The 26,392-nt window shown below is 39.0% G+C and overlaps 3 protein-coding genes across 5 annotated transcripts in view; 2 read left to right on the forward strand and 1 right to left on the reverse strand.

The window, feature by feature from the left end:
• Positions 1 to 403: 403 nt before the first annotated feature.
• Positions 404 to 8,826, reverse strand: LOC124855497 (heterogeneous nuclear ribonucleoprotein Q). 3 transcript variants are annotated; one of them, XM_047345411.1, is made up of 12 exons: positions 8,670 to 8,826; positions 6,957 to 7,116; positions 6,102 to 6,220; positions 5,671 to 5,778; positions 5,384 to 5,497; positions 4,943 to 5,119; positions 4,582 to 4,717; positions 3,940 to 4,145; positions 3,688 to 3,837; positions 3,476 to 3,597; positions 3,006 to 3,331; positions 404 to 1,382 (listed from the first exon to the last, which is right to left on the reverse strand). In XM_047345411.1, the coding sequence occupies exons 2-12, from the start codon at positions 7,102 to 7,104 to the stop codon at positions 1,354 to 1,356; spliced, it is 1,635 nt and encodes a 544-aa protein (XP_047201367.1). In that variant the 5' UTR covers positions 7,105 to 7,116; positions 8,670 to 8,826; the 3' UTR covers positions 404 to 1,353. The 3 variants fall into 3 exon arrangements, with proteins under 3 accessions (XP_047201367.1, XP_047201366.1, XP_047201368.1); XM_047345410.1 differs by lacking the exon at positions 404 to 1,382 and adding an exon at positions 1,512 to 1,667; XM_047345412.1 differs by lacking the exons at positions 404 to 1,382; positions 6,957 to 7,116 and adding an exon at positions 1,512 to 1,667 and having other exon boundaries at positions 8,670 to 8,818.
• Positions 8,827 to 18,007: 9,181 nt separating this feature from the next.
• Positions 18,008 to 19,614, forward strand: cga (glycoprotein hormones, alpha polypeptide). The gene is made up of 4 exons (XM_047345695.1): positions 18,008 to 18,150; positions 18,232 to 18,343; positions 18,529 to 18,713; positions 19,326 to 19,614. The coding sequence occupies exons 1-4, from the start codon at positions 18,148 to 18,150 to the stop codon at positions 19,401 to 19,403; spliced, it is 378 nt and encodes a 125-aa protein (XP_047201651.1). The 5' UTR covers positions 18,008 to 18,147; the 3' UTR covers positions 19,404 to 19,614.
• Positions 19,615 to 21,236: 1,622 nt separating this feature from the next.
• Positions 21,237 to 26,392, forward strand: part of LOC124855670 (zinc finger protein 292-like) — a 25,031-nt gene continuing 19,875 nt past the window's right edge. The window contains exons 1-5 of the mRNA XM_047345664.1: positions 21,237 to 21,730; positions 24,641 to 24,795; positions 25,849 to 25,927; positions 26,080 to 26,215; positions 26,348 to 26,392. The exon at positions 26,348 to 26,392 is cut by the window's right edge and continues 158 nt beyond it. Of these exons, the coding sequence (XP_047201620.1) occupies positions 21,581 to 21,730; positions 24,641 to 24,795; positions 25,849 to 25,927; positions 26,080 to 26,215; positions 26,348 to 26,392 (565 nt within the window). The 5' untranslated portion in view covers positions 21,237 to 21,580. The remainder of the gene's footprint in view (positions 21,731 to 24,640; positions 24,796 to 25,848; positions 25,928 to 26,079; positions 26,216 to 26,347) is intronic.

Raw genomic sequence — 26,392 nt, forward strand, 5'->3', positions numbered from 1 at the left:
CAAAAGGTGGTTGTTATGCTTTTACTGAGGGAGTTAACTGTATAGAAAACTGAGCTTGACAAACAGTTTCCTTTATGCTATACTTGGAAACAAATCACTGCAGTATCCCTTCTACCACTGTGGGTCTGTGATCCCTTCCAAAATCATAGCAGCTCAAGTTAGGCACACATGCTCACTGACTGGAAAATATGGCAATTCAGTCATCCATCAGAACCGACCTTCAAGATCTTCAACATAGATGCCGTTTCATGACGTAGGAAGGGATCATTCGAGATGATCATGATTTTACATGATGGTTTACGCTCAGTTTGTTGACATTATTCTGATGGTGTTTGAAAATGGATTTCATGAATATAAAAACCCACCCAGTGGACTAAAACAGTGGCACAAAAGGGACACTGCAGGGCCTTATTTTTGTATTTTTTTTTTTTTAATCAAAGACATTTGGATGCCTTTGATTTTAAGCCTTTACAAAACGTAACATTTTCCAAAAAAACTATACAACCAGTAACTACATACTCTGAAGAAGCAAGGCGGCTAATTCAGTTCAAAATAGGATAAAAGCAGGGCTTGTTTAGACTCATCATATGAGATTGTTTTGCATGCCCAGCTTGACTGTTTACAGCCTGGAGAGCTGCAGCCAAAAGGAGTATATTACATTAAGTACATCATTTTAGCGCTGCAGCTCTTGTGCATATTTTGTTTGAAAACAAGCCCTGCTTTCATCTATATAGTTTCCCTATTTACAGTACAGGCCGGGTAGTTTAGTCCTCTGTACTGAGGTAGTCAACCAACCCTTAAAGACAAGTTCTGAAAAGAACCACTTTCCTGGAATGCCTGACTTATCCATGCCAGGTGGGTACACCCTAAAATCCTGCAAATGTTCTATTTCAAACATCCAGATCAAACAATAACATGGATATTTCAACAATATAAATTGCGATTAGCACAAAAATATACAATAGCATCAAGCTCCTTTGAGCCACTTCAAACCTAAAAACTTAAAAAGTGCAATTTCTTCAATAATTCTTTTTTTTAAATGGCATGTTCAGGGACAGGGAAGGGGTAGATTGTAAGGGCAATTCATACAGCCCTGAGTACCAGGGCAAACCACAGGGAGTCGCAGCAAAGAGGCTTTCATGGGTATATTCAGAATCTTCCGATCATTTGTTTTCTTTTAGGGTGGCAGTTTCTGGGGAGGGGGAGCAAAAATAAAATGGGTGGAGGGGAGATGTTTCTTCTTCCTCTGTAAGGCTGGAATTTCACTGGACCTTTTTCTTCGCTCGTCATTTCAACATCCATTGCAGCTTATGGTGTAAACCCACACATCAAGTCAGTCTGCACTGTGACAGGTCAGGAACGCCCTCGGCCCCGTTTCCCTGCTGAACCAATAAAAAGAAACCTGATAATTAGATTTAGGCTGGAGGTATGATTTAGGTGCATCACCTTCAGGTTGATGGGAACACTTAATGAAGATGCATGTCAGAGTGAAATAATGAAGCTTGAATAAATCTACTTTAACAAAAATACTTTAATAAAACAAAGTGAAGAAATTCCCTTTGAGCCAAATCCTCTGATTCATTCTTATTAATATGCTTTTCACAAAACGCCTCCATGTGTCGCTGTGTCAAGTTTCCCACCATGTTGTATTTGGCATTCATGGGTTCCAAGAATGAAAAGGTATATAATCAAAGTTAATCACAAAGAAACATGAAAATAAAGTTAAAAAACATACATATCCAGTTCTGTTAATCATATCAGGACAATAAATTACATGTTCTAACATGGAGTTCCACAAGGCTCATATTTTACATCCTACACTTTTTAAATGTCTTCATGCTACCACTGGGAAAATGGATGCTGATGGTTTGTTCCAGCTACAACAGACACATGATGCGCTTTTTAAAAGGTATTTTAGATATTAGGTCATGGATGGCAATTTATTTTTTTATTTCAATCAGGACCAAACAGAAGGTTTAATAATTACCAATGACTTTCAGAGAAACTTGCAACAGAACTCATCTCTGGGAACGAACCCTTCTGATCAAATTAAAAGTTTCTTGATTCTAGTTGTAGAATTTTACCTCACATCAAAATGTTCAAGGCGATTTTGAACTTAAAGAACATTTCTAGAATTTGACAGTTTCTTTCTCGGTGCAATGCAGAGATGCTAACGTGGTTTTAAAACTTTTTGATTACTTTAATGATCTGCCTTCTTGTCTTCCTAAAAAGAATACAGCCCCTCTCCAACTAATACAAATTTCAGCGACACAAGTGCTGACAAAGACCAGAAAAAGTTATTATTTCTGTTTTAAAGTCTGCTTTAACTCACTGCAAATTTTTAATTTTAACATGAAATCGTTTATTTCATTTCCAATTATGTCTTCTGATAGCAGAAACCCCCAGTGAGGAATACTTGTCTTCTAATGGCTCTCACCTGTTTAACAGCCCTCCTGAACACCTGAGGGCAGCAGAGACCTTTGATTTAAAAGCAAATGAAGCGTTTTGCTTTTAGACTACTTGATAATTCATTTAAATTCAAGTTAATCACATCTGTAGCTTCATTGCATGTGTAACAGTTTTACTATACTGTGTTTTCTTATTAAATTTTACACCAGTTGTTTGAATTAAATGGAAGATTTTAATTGACTTCAATTTTATTTGTATTTCTTTATCATTTATTTTTCACAGTTTAACATGTCCAACTATTATTTTATGTTTTGTTTAAATAAATCAGGAGTTTCGAATCCACGCTTCTTAGAAATTGTTTCATCATTAACGGCTATCGGTCCGTCTAACCGTCACCTCTGTTAATCTCACATTTCTGTAGCATGTTTTCATGCTTGGACAGTTTATTTCTTTGTTATTCGGTGATCATTTCCCCTTGTTTTTATCTTGTGTAAAGCACTTGGAGGTCCCTTGCTGCATATGAAAATTATTCTATATATTATAGAGCCCGTTTGATATATTCTGTAAAATTTCCTGCCCTGTCAAACTTCATTTACCTCTGATTGCTCCAATGCCTCCACGATGGTTGAGGCCCACTCGGCCCCTCGGTGTCATAACACCACGGCCTCTGGTCTGACTGAGACCTCCACGGACTCCTCCTCTGGCTCCTCGTCCTCGCACAGACACTTGGAAGTCATCGTAGCCATAGTAAGGATCGTCGTAGCCACCCCGGTAGTTATGGTAATCATATCCATAGTAATCGTAATAGTCTTCATAACTGTAATAATCAGGAGGATAAGAATAACCGCCCCTGCCACCTCTTCCTCTGCCTCTTGTGGGTGGTGGCATGTGAGGAGGCCCATAATAGTAGTATTCATCATACCTAGGAGGAATAATGTAGATTCAACGTCAGTTTTGGCTCAAGCAGGATGAAAGAAATAAAACAGCTTCTCACTAGTAATTTACTGAGGAGCTCTGTTAATTACATGCTGCCACACCTAGCCTGAATAACATTGTTCTTGCTTACATTTGCGTTTTGGCGGCTTGTCTCTGGGCTTTGCGCTCTTTCCTCTTCTGGTCAGGGGGCTTGGCAAACACTATTTCAATGTGCTCTCCTTCCAGTTCTTTGCCATTGAGCTCGGCTAAAGCCTACAGAAGATTTTTTTTTTTTTATCCTGCGTTGACATGTCTAATATATGAATGAATGCAATATTTGTGAAGAAGTTTTTTCTTTCATACCTTCACAGCACCATCTCTTTCTTCAAAGTGGATGAAGGCATAGTCTTTCAATTTCTTGACTCTCTCCAGCTTCCCATATTGACTAAATGTTTTTTCAAGCGTCTCTTCTGTAACAGTGCTTTCTAAATTCCTCACAAACAGCACCTTGACCTACGAAAATAAAGGATTCTTTTTATTTTGTAATGACACAGACAAATCCAAGAGACAATCTGGAGACATCAAAATGTCTGCTTTGTAATCTCTGTGGCTTACCTTGGCCATGACTTCTGGATCTGGGTCCTCAATCGGATCAGCCCACTCCACTGTGACCACGTTTCCCCACACCTTGACCTTTCCACTCATGAGTCTGCGGCGAGCTTGAGCCGCTGTCTTATGGTCTTCATACTCCAGGAAGCAAAAGCCCCGGTTCTTCTTCTTGTCATCTGGCTGGTGGTATAATATGACATCATTTAGACCTTCTGCAGAGACAAAAAGCAAAAAGAAGAGCAGCTTTGAGTCATTTCACAAAACACGCTTACATTTAAAATCTACTAAGTGCCTACAAACAAATACTGCAACACAGTTAATGGTAGATCATTTACAATGAAAGCTTTAATGTTTCATCCAGACTAGCAAATAACCAAAATTGTCCTCACTGCGACTGCAAAAATGTTTCACATATATAAATTTAGTCGAAAAATGTCAAACATGAACACAAAGTTTGTTCTACGTTCCATCCGATCGGTTTTAAGCAGCAACACTAGTAATCAAACGCAGTTAACTATTCAGACAAAACAACAGCATATATATTAATACTGTAAAAGCTGGACCTGCAACAAGCAGCAAAAACAAACATTCAACTACAGAAAGATTGCTGAGCTAACAGAAAAAGACCAACAACTCAGACAGACTCACCTGTGACTTTAGCAAATTCTTCAACAATCTGCTCTTTTGTTTTACTCTTAGGGATGGAGCCAACAAACAGTCTATTATTGGCCACAGAAATGCATACGCCGATGTGTTTACCCGGTCGAATTTCATTGTTGTTGCACTGTGGATGTTTAGAGAACAGTTTGAAATTAAAATCTAAATGGAAATAACAAAGCAAAAATTACAAACCAAGTTACTACCAGAGTTTGCTGATATAGGATGTAAAATAGTAACCGCAAACACTTTCATCTAGGAGTATCGTTAAAATATTAGCACAGTTAATGCTACACAATATACCTTATATCTTAATAAAATAATAAGTATATATGCAGTGGAGCATGCATACCAATTTGACAGCTTGCTGCGCAGAATCTTTAGTGCAATATGTTACAAAGGCGTAGCCTCTGTTTAGACCGCTGAGAGGGTCCATCATTAAGCGCAAGTCCCAGATGGTGCCAGCTTTCTCGAACAGCGGAACCAGCTCATCCTCAAACAGGTCTCTGGGAATCTTCCCTACAAATATCTGTAGGGTTGATTAAAAAAGTGCATGAAAATAGTTGTTTTATTTAAAAACTTCAAGAAAAGATGAAGTATGGATGACATTTTGGGAAAGGTATCCAGTCAGCTCTTAGCGGTAAACTATCATTGTAACCTTGGTTACTACAGGAGACAACAAAGTTTCATCATTTGGACACCAGAAGTAAAAACACTTCTAACATAAACAGAGTATACAAGCTTTATAAATATAAAGAAGGAAAGCAGTAAAATAATGTGACCGTTTATGTACCTCTGTACCAATGGTGGGCTGTGGCCCTGAATGGGCAGACTCTGGTGGAGGGCCCCCATACTTCCTTTGTCCTGTTGTCACATCAAGTGTGTAGCCAGTCCTATCCAACAGAGCCTAAAACCAAAGTATATCAAACATGGAGGAGTCAGTTACATAGTTATTAAACCTAAGTTTAAAAACTCAATACATTGTTGTCTTAAAAAAAAAAAAAAAAAAGAAACATTTTCTGAAACTGTTCAAAGCTAACAAACGTCTCCCATATATTGATTAGGTACATCAATTCTTACTTTGATTTTGGCTTCATCTGGTCCTTTGTTGGTGTCTGACACTTTGGTCCCTTGTTTCTCTCTCTGTCTGTATGTCTTCATCACGCCACAAAGAAAGGCACTTTTGTTCTGTAAAAAATTTACACAAGAAAATCAAGAACCAGTAACAAACAAATTAGACCAACATGACATACAGGAAATAAAAGTGGCCACAAACAGCCAGTTCGTGTCATTTAGACCAGCCACAAGAGCTTTGTGCCATTACATTAAGTAAAGCAGTTGTCACAGCAATCAGTTTTATTTCGCACTCATATAAGAGCCACAAGAAACACATTTGTTGTTACATTTTTTAAATATAAATAAAAAGATAAAATACTAAAACAATGTGCAACAGATTTGCACAAAGAACCCAATTTTCATACTATAATAAACTAGCAATATGTTATGCATACCTGAACATGTGAGAGGTCGCTGTCCTTGAATTGTAAAAGGACTTGGAGAGCACCTTCTTCGTTGAATTCTTTCAGAGCCTCGATTGCTCGATCATCTAAATCACTGTGTGAAACCAAACCTAAAGGATGGACGACAGAGAAATGTGCTACCAACAATAAATACTTAATATTTTATTCACATGTGGCACGCATGAAAAGAAAGCAGTGTGCAAACTTTTCTACAGCAGCTCCTTAGGTGCAATAATAATAAATCATTACAACTAGAAGTAGTGGGGTAACTACACAGCCAATCAAATGGGGCTGAAGTCACAACACTTGCAAAAGGGCCATCTGATATGCTTTAAACCTTTTATACTAGAGATTTTAACTGGACTAGAAAACATTTTCCCTTTATGGAGGGGCCATCACCTGTCTGAGGAAGCCACCATTGTTTCAGTTTAAACCCCATCTGGCCCAGATAGTGGTAGTTTTCTAGAAGTGACCAACCCCTCCCAAAAAAGACTAAAGTGTCTGAAAACTAACAAATCAAACTAACCCAAAATGTAAAAACTTAAGGAAAAATAATTGCACGCCTGGGCAAGGTCATCGAAAAACTTGGGGGGGAAAAAAAGGATTATCCATCAAGACGCCATGTTGGGGATGCAAATTCTGTGTTTTTAGTACACATTTAATCACACTGATAGTGTATAATTAAATATTTTGAAGCACTGCAGTACCCATTTTGGTTGGAAACCACAAAAAGTTGCTTCAGGATCCCAATTCCCCCATTCAAAAAGGTGATAAAATGACAATACATGCATGAATTCATACAAAGAATTGCATATTAAATATGCAAGTGTATTCATAATGCCTTACCTGCTATGTAAATTTCATCTAGTTTTTCAGCAACTTTCTGTGGTAAACCAGCTTCTAATAAAGTCTGGAAGTGCTCAGAATGGGTAACTGCAGCAGAGGTGTCCATTGGTTCTTCTGGACCATTTCCATTTATATGTTCTGTGGCCATGTCTCCAGAAATCTGTATAAATGCAATGAGCCAAATTAATCCTGGGTCAAGGGCAAGACTTTGGATGTGTTCAAGCCTCAGATTTGTAAACAATATCATCTTAGAAATACAGAAATGCAAACAAAAAATGTGATCCTGGGATATGGAGTTTTTACATTTATGTCCAAAATATCATACAAGGGACATTCCTGTGGGAAATAAACTATTGTTTTGCAGCCCTTCAGTGGCTGGAAACCTTTCCCCATCTTGACTTTATACTAGCAGCTTCCAGCTTGGAAGAAGCCCCAAACATGGACATTGTGCACAAGACAGACAAAGCATATACCAAATGGTTGCACATTAAAAGGCAGAAAATTACATCTTATTGTGGCATTCTGATTTAGTTTGTTCTTGGCTTGTTTTTCCAGAATCACGGCTCCTGCAGCAGTCATGTCCGCTATACTCTCCTAATTGCATGTTAGCCGACCTTCTCATTGCTGACTTCAGCTGATATACGTGTTCAGACAATATGCCCCAGCTTCCGGCAGATGACCACTGAGTACAAATGTACTGCTTCAAACTAAGTTCGGTCAATAATTTTTGGGGCCCACAATAAATGCTCCAAATTTCACTTAAAACAGAACATTTAATACACTGTATTTTGATTGTGGTATGGAAATAATCTCATATCTTGAGTAGATAAGATCAAACTGTTCTCTTTGCATTTCAAAACTCAGCAGAGCTATTCCTGTTTTGGGCGACGGTTGCTCTACGCAAACACTAATTTTATAATCTAATTTCTTCAAACGTTTACTAATCCACCTCACAAACACGTGCTGTCTTTGGTTAATACATTACTCCTCCACATTAATGTATATTTTACTATACAAACGAAACAATGTTGAATTTGTTGTGCATAAATGGTTGGGAATATTTCAAATTCGTTATTTTCTGATCTTTCACGTGTTTGAGATGTTTAGTTTAGCGCCTGACATTAAGGATACCGTTAGCAGGCTAGCCGGCTAGCGCGCACAGCTAACCAGGGACCCTTTTGGGGACAATAACACGAGACTCGTGTGTGCATTTTCACTGCGAACTACAGCTACTGCTTTAATAGACAGGCGGCATGGCTTACCGCACAGTTGCAAGACGTTGTCGATATATCCTGAGCATAAATTAGGCTTCCCTATTGAGTCATATTAGCATAAAGTGACAATGAGCATGTCAGATCCACGATCTGTCAAAATGAGCTAGCTGAAGCTAGCATGCTAACTCGCACGGTATTACCAGAGAGGCCATTGTTAGCGCGGCATTTGTTGGTTCAGACTTCATCAAGTGACAGACCACGCTTTTTATATTTAATGTGATTTAACGAGGCCTTGAAAGCTAAGTGTTTAGCTCAACGGATGCGTGGTTAGTCAACGTGCCGCCACACAGGAAGAATCCATTTTCAAAAAGCCGGTCTGGACAACTCGTTCCCAACCACCACCAGTTTCCACATTGTTTGAAACAGCACCGCACGATTCGTGGGGTTTAGTACTGAATAAAACAACATTAACGAGACCATTCAGAAGCATTCGCCCTACCTGCCGCTGGCACACCAATGTGTATGGTGCTGATTGTATAGGAAGATAAACGTGATATTTAAAAGACGGAAAAAGTGTAAAACTCCCGGCACTGGTCCGACTTCAGTCATTCACTCTTGATGATGTAAAATGGCTGCCACGTTCACGCCTCGAGTTTTGTCTCGTCGATGGGGTTTCTTGGACAGCCCTGCACGGGCTTGCCTTGTAGAGCGGCGACGGGTCATCCGCAGCCGAATGCAACAGAATTACAGCGAGGGACACACATACGTCTGTCTCTCAACAACAGGCTATGAGCAGTTTAAACCACGTTTTGTTATTTCTAACACTACTAGTCAAACACACAGCTAATGAGAAAATGTAGCTAATTTAATTCTGTATATTAAATTTAAAGCTCAAATTTTAAAAAAATACCAAAGCTAAAAGAACCTTCAAGCAACGGTGTAAAAGGGGACGCGGTTTTCACCCAGTAAAGTTACATAACCCCCGAAAAAGAGACACAAAGACTTGAAGATCAAGCCCTTAAACAACAGCGTAAAATATTCATTGCTCTTGAAAACCCACATTTTGTCATGAAAGAACCACAATCTTGAATGCAGTTTTTGGGGATTTTATATCATACATTTGCAGAAAATAAAGCGTAACTGTAGTGTGGACGACAATTATTCACGGTTTCCTATTTTAATTACAAGTAAAATATAAAAAGTGTGGCGTAAATTTGTACTTTGTAGAACCTCCTTCCGCTGGAGTCATGGCTACAACTCTTGGATTATTTGTTTACCAGATTTGGAATTCTACAGACTAAAATATTTGCACATTTTTGCTTGAGGAATAACTCAATCAAGAACATCTGCTATGATCAACCTTCATGTCTTGTCACAAATTCTCAACTAGATTTTGGTATTTACTTTGACTAGGCCAATCTAAATCACCCTATTGTAGTTCTGGCTGTGTGTTTTGGGTTGTTGTCTGAACGTCCACCCTAGTTTCATGTTTTTACTGGCTCTTACTCAGGGGTGGGCAACTCCAGTCCTCGGGGGTCAATGTCCTGCAACGTTTAGATGTCTCCTTGGTCCAATACACCTGAATCAAATGTATGCCTCATTCCCAGGTCATTCAACCATTTGATTCAGGTGTGTTGGACCAAGGAAACGTCTTAAAGTTGCAGGGCATCAGCCCTCGAGGACTGTAGTTGCCCACCCCTGCTCTAACTGGTTTTCTTCCAGGAGTGTCCAATATTTATTTTATTCCGTTTTCAACTTTGAGGCTTGCTTTTGTTGTTGTTGATAAGAATCTCCGCAGCATGATGCTCCCACCACCATATTTTACTGTGAGGATTGTGGTTCGGGGTTATGTGCTGTGCTTGATTTGTGTGACACATATTTTTTCACATTTAGGCAAAAAATTAAATGAGTTGAATTGATCTGTCTGACAGCAAAATGTGGATTAAAATATATTTAAAACGCAACATATCATTCCCCAATCACGGTGATATGCAGTTTTAGTTTTTTGCCAAATACTGCATTTCGTATGTTGCAATAAAGTTTAAGTTTGGTTTCATCTGACCAGAGCTCCTTCATCTATATGTTTGTTGTGTCCCAGCTTGTAGCAGACTGCAAACAAGACTTTTTATGCTTTTCTTTCAACAGTGGGCTCTTGAACTGAAGTGAAGTGTTTGACCATAATGACCACTTTTACATTTGAAGACAACAACGGGGAATCCTGCAAATAGTATTTTAACTGTAAAGCACAAGGATGGCAGCAAAATATTGGATGAGTGTTTTGTTGCAGGAGGGAATGGTGCACTTTCCAAAATAGATGGCATCTCAAGGAAATAACATTATGTGGAAATATTGAAACAGCGCCTCAAGAGATCAGCCAGGAATTTAAAGCCTGGGCACAAGTGGGTCTTTCAAATGGACATCAATGTTCCTGAGCATGATGCCAAAGCATTTACAAAGTTGATTAAAGTGAACAAGGTCAATGTATTGCAAAGCCCTGATCTCAGGCCCACAGAACATTTGTAGGCAGACCTGAAGATGCATGTGAAAATAGAGGCCTACAAACTTGACCCAGTTACCCCCGTTCTGTCAATAAGAATGGGCAAGAATTATAGCAAATCTTTCTGATAAGTTTGTGGAATGATGATCCAAGAAAAATACAGTTTAAAAAGACAATCTTACCAAAAACTAAGCAAATACAAACTGCTGAATAAAAAAAAAAAAAAAGATATTTCTCCTTATTCTGCTATTTAGCAAATATAACTAATTTTGGTAATCCTAACTGACATCAAGCAGAAACGTTTAGTCTGATTTAATCTCAGACAGTGTCTTTTTATACTGTATATAAATATCTGGTTTTAACTGTACATTAACAAAGACCTGTCTGTGATTGGCCTGGGACTTGTCTATCTCTTACTTCTCATCACATCTCACACCCAGACAGCTGGAACAGGGTTCACTTCCTTTGACACGGAACAAAAAAAACATGGATATTATAATGGATGGACTGATAAATGAAAGCCATATGAGAGACAGACCTGAGAAAATGACAGTTAGGAGGAATGCAGACACAAAACAATCATATCTGTATAACACTTGGTTAAAACAGGTGGTTAGATGAGCCAAATCTATTCAACTATTACTCCATGTGTGCTTAAACTTTAAATTAATAATATAAATGAGAAATATTTTATGTGCTACAGGGGGTAGTGAAAAAGTCCCATTTTTCACCACACTGTGTCACCCCTCTCACAATGTTGCACTCACCCATAAACAGGAAAAAGCAGACCAATCCGGCTCAAACAAGAGCATAGCAATCTAATTTCATGTCAAATATAATTATGTGTTTTCTATTTTAGTTTTATAAAGATATTTTCAAACCCAAATTTGATAGAGCACATCATCAAAACAGTACAGTTTGTATTTGCCAAGAATAATAACATAAAATAAAACATAACAAAAACAGGATAACAGGAAGTGTAGGTTTTTACTTGCAGACCTTTTGTGGTATTTCACAGTTTTCCACTGGATGAAATTAGTCTCACAGACTGAAACTGATTCCAGTAATCCTGCTATTGCAATCTCACCGGCCACTTCATTAGGTACATCCAGAACTGTGGATTCAGATCTAATGAGATCTGGTGGATGTGGGGGCCCTTGGAGTACAGTGAAGAAGCCAGTTGGAGGCATTCTGAGGTTTGTGACATGATGCCTCATTCTGCTGGAAGTAGCCATCAGCAGACGGGTCCACTGTGGTCAAGGGATGGACATGGTCAGCAACAGTACTCAGGGAGGTTTTAAACAATGCTCAATTGGTACAACAGAACTATGTGTGAAAAGAAAATATCCTCCACTCCATTATACCACCAGCAGCCTGAGCCCTGATACAAGCCTGGATAGATCCCTGTATATAAGTACACTACATATACATCTTACATAGACATATAGACAAACGACATTACATAAAAACTCTACATATACATCTTATAAAGAAAGACACATGAACATATCTTTGGCACTAATAGAACCCTATAGAGGGGTGGCGCCTGGTGCGGCCTCCTGCTGCTGTAGCCAACATGCTTAGGTTCAAATATAGTTTTCTGCATACCTTGGCTGTAACATAAGCTTTCTATTTTTTAAAGTTGAAATTTCCATAATTTGGTAAATGACCATACATTTCAAGTGGGAAAGTTGGAGTTTTATCACCAATCCCAACATCAGAATCCAAAATGGTTGTCTTGCATTTAAAACTTTGTAACTTTGTATTGTAAAGTACAATACATCCTCATTTTAATCTCATGTCATGTGTCTCTCATAAAATATTTAATCCAAAAAGTAAAAATGTGTGAATAAGTTACTACAGACTCCAAGAGTAAAAAAATGGTCTCGGGTCTCTGAGTCCATGACTGGATCTGCTCTGACATAGACAGCTGGCAGCGGGGCCTGTGGGCTTGTCGCTGCAGCTCCCTGGGGCTTCTGCACCTTTATGGAGAAACCTTAATACACAAGCGCGCCTACACTTACACCCACAAGTGTTTGGATTCAGGTGTTAACATATACAAAGATGTTCTATATTGAGCTACGGTTGACACTAAACACATTGCATTCATTAGTACCGTGCACTTTTCAGTAACATTGCTGTTATGGGTTTCTGCAGGTGTAGAAGCAGTCTTCTAGGGCGCTACCTTGTATTCTCTTCATCCTTCTTTCTCTCTGTTTTTTTCCTCTCCTTATTCACCTCACCTCTCTCTTTCTTGCTTCTTTTTTTCACTTTCATTTCTGTCTCCAGGTCCGTTGCATTTGAAATAATCCCAAAGCAGTTTTTAATAAAGCTTTTTTTAAATATATAGTACTATAGCATAAAAGTAAATCTGTTGGGCTTCTTCTTGGCATTCAGAAAATAATTTTGAGAGCAACTCTGCCAGACAGGACATATTTAAAAAAACAAAATGGTGAAATATACAGTGGTGTTAGCTTTTATTGCAAATAATAGGCCACTGAGTATATCAATTAGCAAATCTCCCTGGATTTAGAATTTGTAGCTGAAACATGTTTAAACTGGATTTTGTATAATTCCCAGATGAAAGGTTTGATTTCAGAGGTAAATGGAAGAATCTGCCAGCACTTGGTCCTGGCTCACTCTGGCCCAGTTCATGCTGGGAGCAGTGTAAGTTTTTTCCAACAAAAAATTATTGTCATAGTTTTCCCGAACAAAACGGGCCAAAGACTAAATAAAAACTCATGCAGAATGATTAAAACTTTGCTAAAAATAACTATTCTTGGTTTTTGAAACTTTATTTTAAAAGCCAATTCTTAAAAAGTTGTTTAAAATTCCTTTTTTCCTTTTCCCAAACTTTTTCTTTATAAATTACAGGTATCATTAAGCATTGAAACCCTTTCTTGAAACTTCAGAGAGAAAGTTAACTTTTGGTCAGCATTAAACGTTTTTACATTTATTTCTTATTCAGAAAATGTTCAATTTTCCCTGTAAGAAGCATAGAATTAATTTTAATATGTTTAGGTTTCTTTTTGTGCTGGGGCGGTTCGCAGCCAAGTGTGAAGTGGCTGGGATGAGGATCAGCTCCTCCGAGGCCATGGTTCTCGACCAGAAAAGGGTGGCTGGTCCTCTTCAGGTTGGAGGGGAGTTCCTGCCTTGTGGAGGAGTTCAAGTATCAAGGTTCAAGGTTCGAGGTGTTTTTATTAGTACCCATAGGTAAATTAGGTTGCAGAACAAGAGAGGCATCAACACAAACATTCAACAACACATATTAAGACACAAAGTACAAAATAAAAATAAAAAATAAATAAAAACAGTCCCTAGGGTTGGTGAGACATATTATTAAAAAAGACAATTGCTGTTGGGATAAAACGGACTCAGTATCTCTTGGTTCTACATTTTGGAACCACCAACCTCTGTTCTGATGGCAGGTATTGAAAGAGGTGTTTCAGGGGTTGCAGAGCGTCCTGCATGATGCTGGAGCTCTGTCTCTGCCGCTGATTAGTGTACAGCGTATCTTGGGGTCTAACTCACGAGTGTGGGAGAATGGAACGGGTGATCGGTAGACGAATCGGTGCGGCCTCCGCAGTAATGGGGATGCTGTGCCAGTCCGTTGTGGTGAAGAGAGAGCTGAGCCGAAAAGCGATTTATGTTCCTACCCTCACCTATAGCCATGAACTTTGGGTCATGACCGAAAGAACGAGATCCCGGATACAAGCGGCTGAAATGAGCTTCCTCTCTTAGAGATAGGGTGAAGAGCTCGGCCATCCGGAAAGAGCTTGGAGTTCAGCCGCTGCTCCTCCACATTGAGAGCACGTCTCACCAGGAGGAGGCCCAGGGGACGGCCCAGAACACGCTGGAGGGACTATGTCTCTCGGCTTGCCTGGGAACGCCTTGGGCTCCCCCCGGAGGAACTGGAGAAGGTGTCTGGGGAGAGGGAAGTCTGGGTGTCTCTACGGAAGACCACAAACGAACGAAGGGAGGTTTTTTTTAACGGAATTAAAGATAGAAGGAACCTAACAGTAAATCTAAAGCTTGATTAGGTCTAAATAAGAGAATAAATTTATAATTCAATAAATATCCAGAATCTCCTCACTTCTTTAAATGTGTGATGGGATCATGGAATAAATGAAGAATGTATCCTTCAGGCTGAACTTAATAAGTTTTCTATAGATTATGAGGTGGTTTTTATTTTGATTAGTATGATTTATTAGAAATACAATTTAGATAAAACTGTCATTTTTGATATAGATTAGACCCACATACAGAGAACACTCAGAAGGAAACGTTTTACAATTTTTATTGTCAACAAAGTAGTCTAGGACAGGAACACCAAGTGTAAGGGAAGGAAGCAAAATAGATTGTTGAACAAACGAATGATATGAAGCAACTGATTACTAAGATCTGAGAAATGACTTACTAAATTGTTGGAGCAAGAACCGCCAGGGGTAGAGAGATTCAGAGTCATAACTTGCGAAGGAAGATTGTTCAGTTGTCTTCTCTGTGGTGAGCTTGGTGCCAGCCAGAAGGAGCTCAGGTGCCAATGTTCAAGATGGAGGAAGAAGCAGGGTGTGCTGATGCCTGGGTCCTGGAGTTGAGGGAAACGGGAAGCCGCCAGCTAGGTCCGTGTCCGAAAAGTACAGACGGAAGTGAGAGAAATCCACAAGAAGGTAGTTCCTTAACTCAGTAGCTGATAATCCAGATGCTCAGAGATACACTGGAACGAAGTCGGAACTCAGCAAGGTAAACAAAACCTGCGTGGGAACAAAATGCTAGATTACTTGAGTTCAAAAACGAAGCACAAAAATCAGTAGTGGCTGAGCTTGTTACCACTAAGGCAAACACTCTGGCATCAAAGTGTTATTGTAGTTTACAACTAATAGAAATTTTATATTACAGACCCATTCAATAATTTAGGATATTGTTGAACAGTTCATTTATTTTAGTAGCAGAATTCACATTATTTATTAATTACACACAGAGCGGTGTTTTGAAGTCTATATTTCTGTTAATCATGTTGTTTTTTGTTTTTGCTTACACCTAAGGGATACACAACATTTAAGATTAGAATATTACATCAGAATCCATCCATCCATTGTCTTCCGCTTATCCGGGGTCGGGTCGCGGGGGCGGCAGCCTAAGCAGGGAGACCCAGACTTCCCTCTCCCCACCCACTTGGCCCAGCTCGTCTGGGGGAATTCCAGGGCGTTCTCAGGCCAGCCGAGAAACATAGTCCCTCCAGCGTGTCCTGGGTCTTCCTCTGGGACTCCTCCCAATGGGATGTGCCTGGAACACCTCACCAGTGAGGCATCCAGGAGGCATCCTAACCAGAAACGCGAGCCACCTCAACTGGCTCCTCTCGACGTGAAGAAGCCGTGGCTATACTCTGAGTGCCTCCCGGATGACTGAGCTTCTTGGTGTGTTTATGGCTGTTTATCCTGTGTGTCTCCGTGTTGCCCTGCGATGGACTGGCGACCTCTCGCCCGTAGGAAGCTGGAGATGGGCACCAGCTCTCCTGCGACCCTAATAAACATTTTTAATACAGCAATGTGGGCCTACTGAAAAGTATGTCTATATACTGTACAGCATATTTACTTAATATTTGTTTGGGGCTCCTTTTGCATAATTACTGCATCAATGAAGTTTGGTATGAAAGAAATGATCCTGTGGTTTTGCTGAGGTGAAACAAAAGCCCAGGTTTCTTTAATAACAGCTTTCAGGCCATCTGCAGTGTTGGTCCTAGTGTATCTCATCTTTCCCTGGACAACAGACCATATATTCTCTATTTACTCTATATTCCCTATTTTACCAATCCAAATTTACTTTCTTCTGAAAGGAGAACTTTCTACCCTGAGCAACAGTCCAGTTATCTTTCTCGATAGCCCAAGTAAGATGCTTTTGACATTATATCTGATTCAGGAGTGGATTAACACAAGGCGGCAGATAAAGCACAGGTCCTAGATACATCACTGTGTGGTGGCTCTCGAAGCTCTGACTCCAGCTGCAGTACACACCTTGTGAAAATCTCACCAAACTCCTGAATGGGCTTTGCTTCACAATCCTCCTGGCTGCAATTATCCTTGTAGATTGTGCACCTTTTTTTCTGTCACACTTTTTCTTCCACTTAACTTTCCATTAACATACTTGTTACAATACTATTTTATTGAGATGATCTTAGTTATGTGGGCAGCGTTTTAAAAAGTACATGAGAATATGTCCCTATGTTGGACCTGCAGTGGATGTGAAACCTAGCAACATACTTTGTTTAATGAAGCCCAGTAGAGCAGGTCAGTGAGAGGAAGTTAAGTCACACCCACAATCAAGCTGAGCCTCTGTGGAACCAAATGGAGGTTTATTTTCCAATGAACTTTATATGAACTCTTGAATGTTAAATGAACAGCCCTTTAATAAGCAGATTATGAGACATCTGATCACAGCTCCATGTTTTAGTAAAGACTCTGCTCAGATACACTCATTTCCTAACTTCATCAAATTAACATTTCTGTTTGCTATTTCAGGCAATGCCACTTTAAGTCCTAAAATAAGAGAAAACATGACATGCTCAAACTGAGTATGAACTTTATGACCAGTAAAACACTGCTAACAAATAATGCCTCAAAACTATGAAGGCTATAAGATTATTTTTTACAGTCCCATCCTCTGCACTCACCACATAAGACAGGCAAAGGATTTATCACCAACACAACCAAGGACATAGAACATGGGCACTTTAGTGGACTCACAAATTAAACCTAAAATAAAATCCTACTCATCCTTGACATTTTCGATTGCAGCTCCCCCCCGCCACACATCAAGGTGGGCTTGGGCAAGGCACCTAACCTGAAGCTCCATCCCACGTCATATATCGGGGAATCTTGTGAACGTAACTCTTGAATGAAAGTGCTTTAAGTGTCTGTATGACTAGAAAAGCACTTTATGAGGTCAATGCATTAAACCTGAAAACATATTACTCATAGACATAACACATCCTGCTATTCATTTGGAGCCATGTAAAAGCAAATGCCACAGCTGTTGACTGCATTTGAAACGATGAAGATTACACTCTTCATTAGAAAAAACACAGTCCAAACATTTTTATGTAGCCTGTATAAATGGTCTGTGGTTCTGGAAACTGTTGAACAAAATCCCTAATTAATGCGCTTCTTTCCTTCCTGACCTGATAGATGATAACAACCTTGGGTTACCAGGTAACAAAAATCCAGGGATTAAATAGAACATCCATAGCAGAGATGGGGGAAGTATATTATGAGTTTCCACAACTTGTTCTAATTATTTTAGGTTCTAAATGGATTAGAGGAAAGGGGGTAAAGTAACCGGTGAATCATTGAGATCAGTGATAAGGTTGGCAGGTATCACCTAATCCAGGAAGTAGCCAGGTATACAATTAGCTGCATTGGAGCATGGGTTCTCAATATAAAGGAGTCCAGCAAAGAGGTGCAATGAAGAGAAACTTCATCTCAACATGGTAACAGCCTGGATCTGCCTTTCAATTCCCTAAAACCTAACACCTTTTTAATGCTTGTGTCTTTTTGTCTTCATATAACAGGTATCTGCTGCCACAACTATGGACTGCATCAAATCAGCCGGGGTGTCTTTTCTTCTGTTGTATTTTCTACTGAACGTAGCTGATTCTTATTCTAACTTTGATTCTTCAAGCAGTAAGGATTGTCCGTTGGTTAGAACAGTTACTGTTTGAAAGATTTTTATCATCACAATTGAGATATTTATCTCAGTTTAAATTACTGAGTTTAATTTACTCAAAGAATTTAATTTCATATATCATTCACATGATATCTAACCCATCAGCCATGGCTCAAAGTGTTTTCTACCTCTGGTTTTGCAGTGGCCTGTGGGAAATGCGGTCTGGGATTAAACAGGGTTTTTTCACGGGATCGTCCAATCTACCAGTGCATGGGTTGCTGCTTTTCCCGAGCGTACCCCACCCCTCAAACAGCCATGCAAACGATGGCGATCCCGAAGAACATCACTTCAGAGGCAACATGCTGCGTCGCAAAGCACAGCTACGAGGTACAGTGGGCAAAAATACGGGGGTCAAATGTACAATTTACATACAAATAAGAATACATTTAATAAATACATGTTTAGATGCAGTGGTAATCTACTTGTACTCCGCTATTTCATAGGGAAAAAATATATTTTTATTTATCACATTACTCTTTATAAATTTACATTGAAATCTATTTTTCTGACCAAGTTGGGGTTATTCTTTAACAATTCAGTTCTCCTGGTTGCAATTCTTGGTAAAAAATTTTTTTAAAAATGCATAAAACCATTTAATTATAAATGTTTACAGAAGTGAGTGATGTCATTTCAGCAGACATCTGCATTGCTCCCAGCTACTCCTCTTATGACAGGATGATGATATTAGCAGTTAGAAGAGTAGCTGTTGAGGTTGCAGAGCAAGCTAGTTTATAGGCCACCAGGGTATTTAAAGGTCAATGTTATTTATATATATATATATATATATATATACAGAGAGAGAGAGAGAGAGAGAGAGAGAGAGAGAGAGATTTTTGATAGAACTCAATTTTTTCAGAGATTAAAAAATAAATCAAACACATGATTAATCTATTATTGTTATTCATTTGCTTCTTTTCTTCTCATTTAATCTATTTGCAGACAAATGTAGATGACATAACAGTGAGAAACCACACAGAGTGTCACTGCAGCACCTGCTATTATCATAAGCTGATATGAAAGGTGGAGACTTCCAGCCATCCCCCCATGCCCAGCTCTTCTGAGATGCACAAACTGCTCTCTGTTTGGAGGCAGGTGTTGTAGGCATCACCAAATGTTTTCGTTAGTGTTTCTGTGTTTGTGATGTGTAATTAGCCTTCATGTTTGCATTAATGACTGCGTATCAATAACTGATGACTTGAAATTAATTAAAATGTGCACCAAGAGCTTATTATGATGGTGTAGTGTTTTATTTCTTTGTAAACAATTTAATGTGATGAGTTTGTAGTAGCTTCAGAGCAAGTTAAAGGAGTCGTCATTGAGATGACTTATGTGATTGCAGGCTTTGTGATCAAATACATTTCTTAACTGAAGCTGAAATAAAACATGTAACCAACTGATAAAATTTAATGTAAAAAAAATTTCAGAGCTTAATACAATCAAAAGGTCAGGGATGTTCAGGCATTTTTTAAACTTTAGCTTTATTCTTATTATTTCAGTGTCTATAACAAAAAATAAAGCCTCTAAATTAACTTTTTCTATGGTGACGAAACACTGAGTAGGTGGATTCAGCTGGCAAAGCTGAAGCCATATATTTAACTAAATGCAGCCAGCCTTTTGCTCATTTGCAGTTTAGACCTTTTTGCATTTTCAAAAATTTGCACATCTATTAGAAAAAGCTTGATTAACTGCATGTTTTTGCTTGTAAATTTTGGCTCTGCAACTCACAGTGAATCCATGTTGTCTCAAAGCTTCCCCAGGGATGCCCTGTTTTCAGTCTAAAGAGATGAGAAACATGAGTGGATTTCATCATGGGAACGTGGTGGCCGACCGTTTTAGTCCTGATGGAGATGGTTTATGGTCTCCATCAGGCGGTTAGAGTTTCAGCTCAGTGATACATATAACTGTCATTCATCAAGCACTGTTTAATGATAAATTTTTTAGACGCCTGTGTGTAGACTGGGAGTTATGTATCGGTTGTGGATGCAGAGCCAGCCATAGGTATAAGCAATTCATGCGACTGCTTAGGGCCTCCTGCTGGCCTAGAGGCCCACCTGAGAACTTGCATTCACAGCAGAGAGGTTCACAAATGCACCAACCACGTTCATACTAAAGTAAAGCATACACAGAGGAATAGGGAAAATATTTCATCCTTGTAAATAAATTGGGGAGTAACAGCATTTTTTCTCTAGTTGTGTTTGAATGCAACAATAAACTTCTCGCTTCGGCCATTTGTATGGAAGCCTGCTCACATGACAGAGCTGCTTTGGAGTAAAAGGTTCAGGGAAATTGGTCCCTGCTTGCTAAAATTACAGCCCATGTAAGGTTTTGTCACAACCGTACCCGCGGCCCATCTTGGAGGACGAAAACATGGCTTTTATTAATGCCAAAGGAAGAATTTTTATTTTGTTTTATTTAACTGCTGGCAAACGCTACTGGCGACAAGCTTTTAATTTCAAAACTTACAACTTGCCTGAAACCTAGACCTCAGTAACCCTAGATGCAACATCTGGCCGTCTGCCTAAAGAGATCAAATTAACATTTACTCTTAGATTAGTTTTGCAAATATATGTGTATGAGCTAAAACATTATTTTCAAGCAGTCTAAATTTAATAGACGTCCAGATTACGTTTGTAAAAGTTCTAGTTTTAGCCTTAGACCTGATGGTTCTTCAAATGATCAAATGTCTCTCTTCATCTCTTTGTCTTTGATTTTTCAGTGAAAACTAACACAAACATTTTGTGTTTCTCCAGTAGAAGTGTTTGGTTATAGCTCTTCTCTGTATGTCCAGAGTGACAGACAGGACGTAGTATTTAACCACCCAACATGGTGGGGATGATATCCATCCACCAAGGCAATATGTGCTAGTGCCACATGTAAAAAAAAACAATGAATAAATACTTATCCTCGTCCAAAGTTTTTAAAATTGCAGCTATTGGTTCATGTTATTGTTCTTGCTCATTTATATTTGTTTTAGGTGAAGAACATATGTGGCAGAGGTGGGCCCCCAAATCGACTGTGTTCAGAGCCTCCTTGGTCGTTGGATCCGCCGCTGCCTGGATGCTTTCCTGACATCAGGGGTCTCTTTCTGGAGGAGCCCTCCATGAGCTCTCCCTTCCCCCCTTCTTGCGTGCGCGTGCGTGTGCAGGGTCTGGCAGCGTAACATCTGTGCGTACGCGGTCGTGATTGTTGTGAAGATGGCGGAGGGGGAGACAGAAAAGGAATATGATACACGGAAAGCCAACGAGGAGCTCCGAGAGCGCTTCCAGGCTCTGACCGCGGCTTTAAAAGAAAGTCCGCAGCCTCCGCTGGAAGCCTCCCTGCACTTCTGCCAGGAGTTCTGCCAGGTTAGCCCGTTATGCCGCTGCTCATCCCGGGCAGCCTGCAGCCCCTCTGGCTTCCTGGCCGAGGATGCGCGTCTACGTTTGCTATAACAATGTAGCTAAGGAGCTAGCAGCCTAGCTAGTCGCCTGCATTTCTAGATGTAGAGGGAAAAAAAAACCATTTGGGGTGTTTTTCCATTTTTACTCTGATGGATGTATCTGACGTGCCGTTATTAGCAAACTCTGACTTTCAAAAAGAGGCGAGGTCGCTGCAGAGTCTGCCTACTGTGCAAATATAGCCCGTATTTTCCAGGCCAGATAGCCCACAGCAGATGAATGTTGCTAGCTGGTATGCAGGGTCCCCCTGTCCTGTGCAGTGGTCATGCTGTGCAAAAAAACGGATAGCTGCGTTAGCGAGATTTACACTGCGAATGCATTGATGTGCACTGAAATATACACTCCTTAAAGCGTCATAAAACGCCACAGAAAGGCTAAAAACACTGTACCCCTTCTTTTTGAAATGTTGGAGGGCTGTAAAATGGGGTTACTTTTGTGAGGGTGTTTCATTGATCGCGGAGAGCTGTAATTTTTTTTTTTTTTTTTCCACAGGACGCTAGCCCGGGCCTTTTCCTCTAATTAATCCAGCTAATTACATCAGCGCAGATGTTAAATACAGTGTAATAACTATCCCCATCAAAACGCTTTAAATCTGATGTCGGTGAGAAATAAAGCGATCCTCCTTCATCTGCCTCAGAGACGGTGATTTAGAGGGAAAAGTGTGTCAGTGGTCACTGACTCCATTACATCCTCCTCATTAATTAGCCCCGGCTACCTATAAGACCAGAGATCTCCATGTGACTCCATTCAGTGCAAGTTATAGACATCGTGCTAGATTAGTCACAGATTATATCTTTGCTTTTATTCAGTTGAGAAAATTGTAACTCTTTTGTTGTTTAATTATATATATATATATATATATATATATCTGCACAATCTGTGTGCAGTTTAGTCATTCGTTATTCGGTTTTTAAAGGAGTATTAGAGGTTATGATGCCATCACAATACTGTCAAACACCTTAATTACATCCAAAATTTGATAGTTGCATAAAAGAGATTAGAGATGCGCTGATCATGCTTTAACTGGCCGATACTGATTTTAGATTTTCTTTCAATGCTCATTACGATTTTGACCAATTTTCATTTTGTCCCATTTAAAAGGCATTTATGCTTCATAGCAACAGCCCTAAACTTTATCTGATTTTTATTAAACATAAAGAAGCATGTCAAAGTACATAGAATAGAGGGGACCTTTATTTGCCTCTCAGTGGGGAAAGTTTTGTATATATAACCTGCAAAGTGACAGGCCAATGGGAGCCCAGAGATTCACATGGTAAAAATAAGGAATAATAAGAAAAAAATATACAAACTGAACAGTTGTGACAAAAATGCAAGGTAAGAAAAACTGTTCCATTATGAATAAATGTCTTTTATAGATCCTAAAAATATATAATTTTATTAATGTATGTCTGCGATGGCCCGGTGACCTGTCCAGGGTGGAGATAGGCACCAGCTTCCCCGTAAGCCTGGATGAAAGAAGAAAATGGATGGAATAATGCATGTAAAACTGCACAAATTTTGCTTTTTTATATTTGTGCAAAAATAGGCTACTTACAACATCCTTCAACTAGCAGTTAGATGACATGTTTATAGAAGTTATGAGTTTTGATGCATGAATAGAGAAAAATATTCTTTTTTATTCACCAGTCTAGTGAAAAGCATCCCCATATCTGCATCATCTGAAAGTGCATAAAAGTATATATTTTTATTTAACTGGTTTAGAAACTGAAAATGGTAATTGGTGATTTTAGTTTTGATGCATTTAAGGAATAGCAAATAAAATCAGTTTTTTCAGCCAATCACTGGAAAATCAGCAGATAATTTGATCTCTGGTGGATTGTTTGGTGCATCTCTACTCTGAAATGGTCACAAAAAATTCTAAAAGAGCTCATATGCATTTTCTAAAAAATTTTTATGGTGTTGTGAAATTAGGTTATCTTTGTGAGGGTGATGTGTGCCAGATTTGTCACATATTGTAGGTTTGTTTTAATGCAGTGCCTCACTGCAGAAAATTCAATAATTAGTTTAAGAATGGTAGAAAAAGGAGCTGTTCATTCGCTCCAGACTGAACATGTTAAGAGTGCCAACTTTAGAGGCACTTAATTATTGGGAAAAGAAAAATATGATTTGACCTTTTCCTTCTGATTAACAAAAATTGTCTGATTCGGGGCTCTGTTTGGTTGATTGGTGCATTTTTACCAAGAACAACTCGCTCACCCATCCCTGCACCAGTTTTTAAGCCTAAATAACAAAAAGATCATATTTGCATTATTAAATTCCACCTACCAAACTGTGTTTACTAAAAATGTCATTCTACAACTGTTGAATCTGTCAGAATAGGATGCGGGATTTTAACGGTGGTTATTTCTGTCATTCGTTCTTCTAAGCGAGGTTTAGATTAACATGAAGTAGAGCTGCAAATTTAATTTCGATAAATGGATCAAAACTTAAGATTTCCTACAATTTTCAGTCAATTAATGCACCAATCAGCATTGTTTACTTTGATGCGCTTTATGTGAATTTTGTAGAAATCACAAAAAGCTTAGGGAGCAATTATTTAATGCATAAATAAGGATAATTAGTAATTCCTTTATTTTGTGTTGGATTTAAAACCAGCTGCTCTTTTATGTGTTTTAATAATACCTTAATCGGCGCATCTATAATAAAAACAAATTTTTAAATTTTCAAACAAAACTATTGGAGATTCATTAATAAAGTGTGTAATTACCGTGTTTTAACAGCGATGTTTCTAATCGTTTTGCATGGTGTTTACTTTGAGCCGGTTCTGATCCCAGTGCTGCTGTGTCTATTCCACAGGTCCTGGTAGAACATGCTGGTCGTTGGAAAACTGATGAAGACCCGCTGCCTTTGCTGGAGGTTTACACTGTGGCCATCCTCAGCTTTGCAAAGGCTGCTTCCTGTCTCTCCTCCGATTGTGAAAACGTGCCACTCCTACTTGAAAAGTTAGCATTGTGAGTAAAACTGGGGCCTCAAGTTTTCATGGAAGAATAAATGGTCTCCTGTTATTTGCGTAACTGTGAAACTTTTATTTCTAGCCTTGCGCTTTATTTTGTGTCATATAATCAGTGATTTAAACTTGATTAAGAAAGGAATAAATTGTGTGGCAAGTCGTAGGTGAAAAATAAGACCAAAAGTTAACCAAATATGCATGAATTATATTTGATAACTAAGCAGAACCCGAGTAAACACACATAGAAAATTTAATTTAGACATGAAAATGGATTGTTAGTAGTGTGAAAAAGTCTAGAGAGGAGACCAACATTTTGTGTAAATGTTGAGTTTCTGCAGATTCAGATTTACCAGAATAGCTATTGAGTTACATTTAGTCACGTACTAAATCTGTTTGTTTGTACATTCATTGCATCCTCCATCGACTTTTTCATTTTAGAAGAGTTCATCTCTGTTGTATTTCAGGCTGAGGAATTCAGACGTTATTTAATGCTGCACTAAAACTAAGGCCCAGAAACTTAATCTTCCCTCAAGCCCTGGAAAACTTTTGCTCCTTAAACTGGTTTTCTGGAGTTTGTTTAGGAAATTAAACTCAGATTGTTCCTGTTATGTTATCCAGAGTTATGTATTATATTATTAGTAAGGTATTACTTTACCTTGCCCCTGTTGTCTTTTCTAATTAACAAATGTTCTTGAATTTAAATCACGAGGATCTTAAAAAAAGCCTCAGAAAGCCTGAAATGTATGTCACAGAAACATGCAGAAACCCTGCAGATAAGTCCTGGAGACTCCTAAAAAGCAGCAGAAGTTTCAATTGTGGCGTAATACTTTCAGTCATAGTAATCATGGTTCTAATTTCATTATAAATCATACAAATTTAGAGTTTTTCAGTTTTTATTAATGTTTTGGCAGCTTTAATGATGAGAATTCTTCAGTTTACAGGGCAGCACACAGACTGAAGAGTTATTCTTGCCTGTTTTTCCCAGTTTTTGTTGAATGTGTGCACATCCTTGACCTAAATGTGGCTTTAACCAATGACTGTGTTGGATTCACAGGAGCTGTGCGGAGCTGCTGCTTTCAGTGCCCCAGCATGTCCCTGGTGCCTTATGGGAGGAGTTTCAGTCCTCCGTGAAGGTCAGTATCCTGCAGGCCATTAGAGCTTTACTGATGCTTATCTTTGCAATCATAGAAGTGGTTTAATTCTGTGTTTCAGTAATAAAATATGTCTGAAATTCTCTGTAACTAAAGCTTTAGTTATGAAGTTATTTTTTCATGTTCTGTTGCAGTTGGCACACAGCCTTTTGCAAGAAAGTGGGAGCACACAGCTCCGTCAGCTCTCAGTCCTGGCACAGCAGGACGGCGTATGGGCCAACACCACATTAAGCAGCATCCTGTCCAATCAAATTCCTCGGGCTGAACAAGGTTGGTGCGCTCCTTTCTTATCCTTAATGATCTGAGACACATCACTTTGAATTGTGCTGCTGTCATTTCGTGAAGTAACTGTTAGTTAGGTGCTTACTGTGATTGTGATTCTCACCTTTTCTTTCTTCTTAGTGCACGAGTATCTTGAATCTGAAGGTCCCACTCTTCTCAACATGC

This window comes from Girardinichthys multiradiatus, chromosome 19 (genome assembly GCF_021462225.1).
Source record: "Girardinichthys multiradiatus isolate DD_20200921_A chromosome 19, DD_fGirMul_XY1, whole genome shotgun sequence".
Lineage (NCBI taxonomy): Eukaryota > Metazoa > Chordata > Actinopteri > Cyprinodontiformes > Goodeidae > Girardinichthys > Girardinichthys multiradiatus.

Bases quoted from the DNA above. Each gene is read 5' to 3' on its own strand.
- LOC124855497 (XM_047345410.1), bottom strand. From the start codon at position 7,104: ATGGCCACAGAACATATAAATGGAAATGGTCCAGAAGAACCAATGGAC. The intron at 5,498-5,670 runs GTAAGAATTGAT...CTTTGGTTTTAG, and splicing joins CAGATGAAGCCAAAATCAAA to GCTCTGTTGGATAGGACTGG. The intron at 5,120-5,383 runs GTACATAAACGG...TCAACCCTACAG, and splicing joins AGCCCACCATTGGTACAGAG to ATATTTGTAGGGAAGATTCC.
- cga (XM_047345695.1), top strand. The intron at 18,344-18,528 runs GTAAGGATTGTC...CTGGTTTTGCAG, and splicing joins TAACTTTGATTCTTCAAGCA to TGGCCTGTGGGAAATGCGGT. The intron at 18,714-19,325 runs GTACAGTGGGCA...ATCTATTTGCAG, and splicing joins TCGCAAAGCACAGCTACGAG to ACAAATGTAGATGACATAAC.